The sequence below is a fragment of the Anopheles merus genome, chromosome X (genome assembly GCF_017562075.2).
Source record: "Anopheles merus strain MAF chromosome X, AmerM5.1, whole genome shotgun sequence".
In the NCBI taxonomy this organism is placed as follows: Eukaryota; Metazoa; Arthropoda; class Insecta; order Diptera; family Culicidae; genus Anopheles; species Anopheles merus.
In genome coordinates, this window is record NC_054081.1 from 4,772,767 (window position 1) to 4,779,514 (window position 6,748).

At 52.3% G+C, this 6,748-nt stretch overlaps 1 protein-coding gene across 1 annotated transcript; it reads left to right on the forward strand.

Moving 5' to 3' along the window:
- Positions 1-3,586: 3,586 nt before the first annotated feature.
- LOC121598477 lies at positions 3,587-4,982 on the forward strand. Its single transcript, XM_041925394.1, has 2 exons — positions 3,587-4,002; positions 4,105-4,982. Exons 1-2 carry the CDS (start codon positions 3,909-3,911, stop codon positions 4,896-4,898), a joined length of 888 nt encoding a protein of 295 aa, XP_041781328.1. The 5' UTR covers positions 3,587-3,908; the 3' UTR covers positions 4,899-4,982.
- Positions 4,983-6,748: the final 1,766 nt, after the last annotated feature.

Sequence of the window (6,748 nt, forward strand, 5' to 3'; positions counted from 1 at the left end):
TCATTAACACATCGGCCCGCCTAGAAGCGGAAGATCTTGGACGACTCCCTAGAATTGGGCTCCAGAATCAGGGTGTTTGTGTGGCGTTTAAATGTCAGCCTATGTAATCAATCCTAAGCTTGTGTAGTAGCTGTCAAAGCAGCAGTCAGCGCAGAGCACAGGATTCTCTGAGTCTGCAAACGAAAAACCCGACCAAACGATCCGTCAAAAACTCCCTTTTAGAACACCCTGCCACCCATCCCGCCGGAGCAAGCCTGTCAGGTGCAGATGCTGGCACGGCTGAAAACCTGCTGCTTGCCTGCGCGCGGAAACCAGCTCCAGCCTGCCTGCCCGAGAGTGTCCCGGGCTGGATCCCCAAAAACCGGGCACATTAAAACCTCCCTCTGCGGTTGTTAATATCCATTTTCCTTCCCCCTCGTTTGTGCTGCTTTGGAAACCAGTTCCACCCCCCCCCCCTCCCCCGCAGCACGTCAGCAGGCGCGTCATCATCGACAACCGTCGGGATGCTCATTGGAAATGTCATCCACTCCCGGGGACGCTCCCGGGAAACGTTTAGCGGGCTTAAATGGGAGCTGGGGGCAGGAGAACGGATGGCCTATCCTCCAGATCCTGCCGTCTCAGAACCTGTGCCAATTCCTTCCATCATTTCTTGTTCTTGTTTTTTTTTTTTTTGTTTCGCTTTTGTTGCTCCTTCACTCACTGCAGGGTGATCTTATCCTACGGCGGTAACCTTATCGCCGTTGCGAAAGACGAAACCCCGGTGCAACCAAGAACCTTGTTTTTTTTTTTTTGGTTTTGCTGCTGCCACAGAACCACAGAAACCGTGTGTGTGTGTGCGTTAATGCCAAATGTTATATTGTTCTCGAGTCTCCCCTGGACACTGGATCGGGCGGGGGGGAGAATGAGTTCTTCTCACCTTTACGCTTGTAGAGCCAGCCGGCGAAGGGGTCTGGAGGGCAGGTTTCGCAGGCTGCAAGTCCCCCATTCGCTCGTCATAATTGCATGCAGTTGGATGGAAGGCACCAGGCAGCGGAACAATATCATAAAACAAGAATATATGCCAGATAAAGCGAATTAAAGCGATCGAGCTTGAAAGATGCGGTGCCCCCGATAAGCTGGAGTAGGTGTAGGACTCTTTCCCTCCCCTTTCAAGTGTAGCTGTCGGGTGTGGCTTTGGAATCGCTGCAGAATCGGTAGACTCTCCAACAAGAACAACAGGACCGTAGTTTGAGTTTTTGGAGCAGCGGAGAGAAAACATACAGCGATAGAGAGTGTAAGTGCGCGGCAAGTGGCTTATCGAGCTTGGTACGATCTTGAATGCGACGTCGGAAACGCTTCGCTTTATTGCTTTGTTTGCGCCGCGCGCCGTCACTGCCGGCATTCGACATCTGGAGCAGTTTAGATTCCAGATTCCAGCTGCTCCTTCTCCATTCCACAGTACATTTGGCCTTTTTTAAGCGATTCACCTACACTTCCACTGACACCCACCTGCCATTCTTCGTCCGTAAAACAATCTTTCACCCACAAAAAGGTTAAGGGTAGAGCCTGAAACGTTGCTCCCTTCGGGGACTTTGGGCAGACCACAGACTCCGAAGAGGAACTTCCTGAGCAAGGAGCGAGGAAACGATCGCACTCCATCCATCCAGAGGGTTGAAAAGAAAATAATCATTTAATATTTAAATTACCAGAGCCGGGCCAAGTGTGGGCTATTTTAAAAAAAAAACAACACCGGGGCGGAGATGCTGGCTGAAAATGGGCATGAAATATTGGATTTGATTGTTGCCGTTATTAAGGCACGTTTGACAGGCAAATGAAGCTGGATTGATTTCGGGCCGGGCCGGGTACGGCGCGCGAGTGTTTTTAGCGTGAAAGATCGCATAATTAGCATAAATCGTGATCGCTCCCCCCCTACCCCCCCCCCCACCCCCCACCGACTCCCGACACCGAGCCTCCACGCAAATACGCCAAAGCGCACACACAGCTGGACGTTGGCCCGCTGGCTTTATAATCTAATATTATAATAATACCGAGTGCTGAGCGCCGTGCCAGTGCCGTGGGAGATAAATGAGTGTGTTCTGTGTGTGCGTGCGCGTGCGTGTGTTTAATGTGTGCAGTGTCGCGTCCTACACTCTGCTCGGGAAGCCACGGCTCGGCCCGCTAAGCAAGATTGATACACAAAACGACCTTGGTATTTGGGTTACTGACCTTTCCGGCATTTACCGATAGTGCGGCGTTGCGGGTTCGTGGCTTGCGGTGGCGTCGGTGCTCGGATTCGGGTGCTCGGTGCTGAACTTTATCGATTGCTGATTGACAGCTGCGTGATCTAGCCTCCAAAAAAAAAAAAAAAAAAACTCGGTGACATCCTCTAGGACTCTTGTCCTTAACATTTACTTACAATGCGATTATCGATCGCCATATCATGCCGTGACATATACGCAGCGCGGCGTCGGGCCGGATTCGTGCCACACTGCTTAGCTCTGCACCCAAGGAATGCCCCAACATGGCCCAGCACGGAACCACCTGATCCAATTTCTGTGTTGTTTTGTGTGTTTTGCTTTGGTTGGTGCATCCAATCTCCCAATCCTTCTTGCCAGTTTCTTAAAATTCTGGCCTTGTCCCCTTGGCTTGGGAGTTCTGACATTTTCACGCCATTGATTAATTGGTGGATTAATTGGGCCCGATTGAAGGCAACCGGAGCGAGGCAGATTCTTTCGCTGCGGCGTGCCGCTCAGATATCGCCGATGCCGTGGCGGACCGCTTCCTTTCTAATCCCCGCCCTGCCATCGCCCCGGGCGACGTTCTGAGCTGCCTGGTGAGCGTTGATAAGTCGTGCCAATTGGCTTCGAAAGCAACTTTCGAAAAGCATTGCTGTCGATAGCCGCCCTCCCCAATGCACGCGGTCACTCACAGCCAAATCAGCCTCGCTAATGGGCCCGACCGATGTTCGCTGCCTTAATTAATACAAATGCAAACAAAGTCCAAAAACATGTGCCCCCGTTATCAACTGTAGAGCCTCGTGAGCAGGGCCGGGGTGAATTTGTCAACCCCGGCTGCCTGGTTGATTTACGAGCGCGCGCTCGCAAATAAATCGCAATGTTTGGCAGAGGACGCAGCCCAGGGATTTTTGGGAAATTTTGAATTCCACACATAAAAAGCATTGCAGTAAAAAAAAAAAAAAAGAAAGGAACTCCGCGCATGCGACAGCTCCGACAGCTCGATAGAACCAGTCCCGAATGACAGCCGTCTCCGATAGGCAAATTCCCCGCGGTGTAGCATGCCGGCCAAGCCGGAGGTTCTTTCGCTGGGCGGAGAAATCTTCTGCGGGGAGGACATTAAATTTCGCCACAAGCTGCCACAGCTCCGTTCAAGAACGGAATCAGCGGCAAACACAAGCACCAAGCACATCCCATTTCCTGCGCGGGGCCGATAACGCGCCCGCGAAGAAATGAGCGACGACCGGCCATGTGCTGTTCCGCCTTGCTTTCTTGGGCCCTGTATCGTTTCTCTGTGTGAGAGGCTCATGTCTGATATCGTAATCACAAACCCATTATGCAAAAACGTGCGTGCCTTTCACCCCGGACCAGGCCCGGTTGGCTGGAGGGTCGCTAATTCATTTGCGTCGCGTTTGGGCCTCAGTCCAGAATGTCCGTCCCCATGTGACGAGCGTCTCTTTGCCCTCCGGCGTGCTTTCTTACTGTTGTATCAATCGGGCACCAACAAGAAGAAGAGCACAGCAACAAAAAAACCCACCACACACACACACACACGTACACATCTAGCAGAAGATTATACACCAAAAACGCAACAGTGTTTGGACCGAAGAAGTCGCGCGCGCGGGAGTGGATTTCAAAGATTTATTCAAATCGCGGCTTAATTTATTTGTTCGCCAAGTGGAAAGTGTGTCGGCCATGTATAACCAATGGCTGCGATGGGGTCAATTAATCATCCCGCTGGTGCTGCTGGTGGAGTTGCTGGCGTCGACCACTGACGCACCGGACGATGGTAAAGTTCTGCTCCAATAAAAAAAAAAAAACCCCCAAAAAACGGACGTCCGCGTGTCACAATCAACTAACGAAACTGTCCAACTGACTTTTGCATGTGCAGTGCCGCCGGTCGACTGTCTCGAGCACACGGTGACGTCCGGCACGTTCGACCAGTACTACGAGCTGGCCGAGCTCGGGAACGAACCGTCCGCCAGCTATCTGGTGAACGTCAGCTTCACGGTCGAGCTGGGCAACCGGCAGGAGGAGCTGGCGATACTGCTGTCCGGCCAGAACCGCTCCTACCAGCATCCGGACTTTGCGCGCACGTACGAGATGCGGATGACGAACGTCTACACCGTGGTGTACCGGGAGACGCTCAAGATGCAGGCGTACCACAGCCCGCTGGACAAGCTGTTCCCGGCCGACCGGTTCCGGCTGCGCTTTCTGCTGTCCCGCGACGGCAACCTGACCGTGCTGGTGAACGAGGGTCGGCTGGGCCGGCGGCCCCTGCTCGCGGTCGTGGACGAGCGGCAGGCGCTGGACGTGCAGTACGTCAGCTTCTCCTCGCGCATGAACGCGTACCCGGTGCGGTTCTATCTCGGCTGCGGGCTGCCCCAGTACCGGGCCCCGGTCGAGGTGATGGCGGGCGGGGCCGGCGAACCGGCCAGCCTCCCCCTAACGGACGGCTGCCCCGTTTGCCCCGTCTGTCCCAAGCAGCGGTGCGAGGTCGTCGTGAAGGCATGCGCCGACAGTAGCAGGGACGCGAACGGGGCGCCCACGAGCGAGGACCCGGAGCGGCAGAAGTACTACTTCTACTTCAATCTCTATCTCATGAAAAACCGCACCAAAACGAACGGGGTGGCCGGTGCGACTCGCACCACCAGCAAGCCGCAGCAGCAAGACGACGGGTTGTAGACCCGACCGCATCATATGCTGCCCGGAACTTTGTTGTGCAAAGTGTAGATAAGCTCCTCCAATAAAAAAAAAAACAATACACTGGGCAAATGGCACACTTCGTCAAGAAGACGTGGGAGATGGGAGATCTCACCCCAGCCAGGTCTCAAGTCTGCTTTATTGGATTGGTAACTTGGATGATTGTCCGGCACTGAAAGGTCCTGCTGCTTCATCATAATCAACGACCCGAAAATGTCAGACCCCTTTTCGCCCGTAGGTCAAGTTCGTGCTGGTGGGTGATTTAAAGAAGAAGCAGGGGAGAGGCCTGCGATGCACTTAATAATGTCCGCAAAGCGATGAAACATCTTCATAGCTCCCTCTCTCTGTTTTTTTTTTTGTGTGTATTCAACAACGGACATAAAACCGGGTGTGCTGTTTTGTCGTAGTAATTGTTCGTTGCTGTGTGAATGGAAGGGAGGGGGAGATGGGAGAGGTCCCTGCAGCTCTGGTTACATCTTGTAATGTCACACACAAACGCACGTGGTTCAAGGGATCAAAGGGGTTAAAGTGAAGCGGGGTTAAACGACCCGCGCGCTACATTATTTATCGTCGTCTGGACCAACTAAGCTCTCTCTCTCTCTCACTCTCTCAATCTGTCTCTCTTTCATTCGCCGTTATGACTTACAAAAACATGTGCCGTAACAAATAAATGTAAGCGACACACACACACACACACACACACACACGCGCGTAGTAGTACACAGTAGTAATGTATCCTGCAAAGCGCTGCGTCCTTTCCAACGCGTCTGTTGTTCGCTCTGTCGCTCGCTCCCTCGTACAGTGCTGTGCGAAAGGTTAAGCAGCCGTGCCCTATATCGTCATCGGCGGGATTCGCTTATCGCTCGTACAAATGGGTTCCCTGTGTGTGTGCGCGCGCGCTCGCACGTTGTCGATACCGGACCAGACCAATCACCGGAGCACAAAGGGAAGCTGCAGCACTGGTGCTCGAAATGTCAAACAAAACATGGTGCGGCTGTGTACTGCGCAGCCGAGAGCGGTGGTCCGATATGCGGAACAATGCGACCGTCCACAATGTGTCATCTTTTGTAGCAGGTGACCCGTCCCCGTCCCCTGTGCCTGGGTATAATGCATAATTGTTGTGTGAATGTGTAAGCTCTTGCCCAGCTTATCCTGGTCGGTTGGCCGGTCGGTGATGCTGCGCTGATCAAGAGCCGGGCACAAAATGTCAATCGTAACCAAATCGAAATTACAAGTCCGATCCGTTCCCGTCATCCGAGCTAGTGGCTCTTCAGCGCAAGCAGTTGGGGGTAGGTTTTGGAAGAAATTTTTTCACGCTAGTTTCAACATCGTCAGGCTTTAAATTGTGCTCTCAAACGGAAGTAGCGTTCATCTGGTGTGCTTATCAGAAAATGGCACACTGGCATACTGAAGGCTACTGTAAATAGTAAAGAACGAGCATTTTGTCAGAAATAGTATGGAATTATTTAGAAACATCACAAAAAAGATATTATTCACCAGAATCCCTGATATCTCCTGGTACTACTGCTTTGTATCTTCATGCGAACGTGCAATGCGTGCGTGCTGATGTATTGACATGTTCGGTTATACTGTAGAGCTGTCCCTTTCGTACCCCTTGGACTGCAGCTTGGATCATTCTCATTACAGGGTTTTCAATGATATTATTGACATGTTTAGCGAGTTGTTGATTCGTTCGAGCATATAATTGACTCTTTCAGCGAGATATTGAATTGTTCGGAAGCAGGCGTTGACAAGTTCGGCGATACTATAGAGCTGTCCCTTTCGTACCCCTTGGACTGCAGCTTGGATCATTCACATTAGAAGGTAAACAA

Excerpts from the sequence above, each read along its gene's own strand:
- LOC121598477 (XM_041925394.1), top strand. The coding sequence starts at position 3,909 with ATGTATAACCAATGGCTGCGATGGGGTCAATTAATCATCCCGCTGGTG. Across the intron at positions 4,003-4,104 it reads CACTGACGCACCGGACGATG|TGCCGCCGGTCGACTGTCTC; the intron begins GTAAAGTTCTGC and ends TTGCATGTGCAG.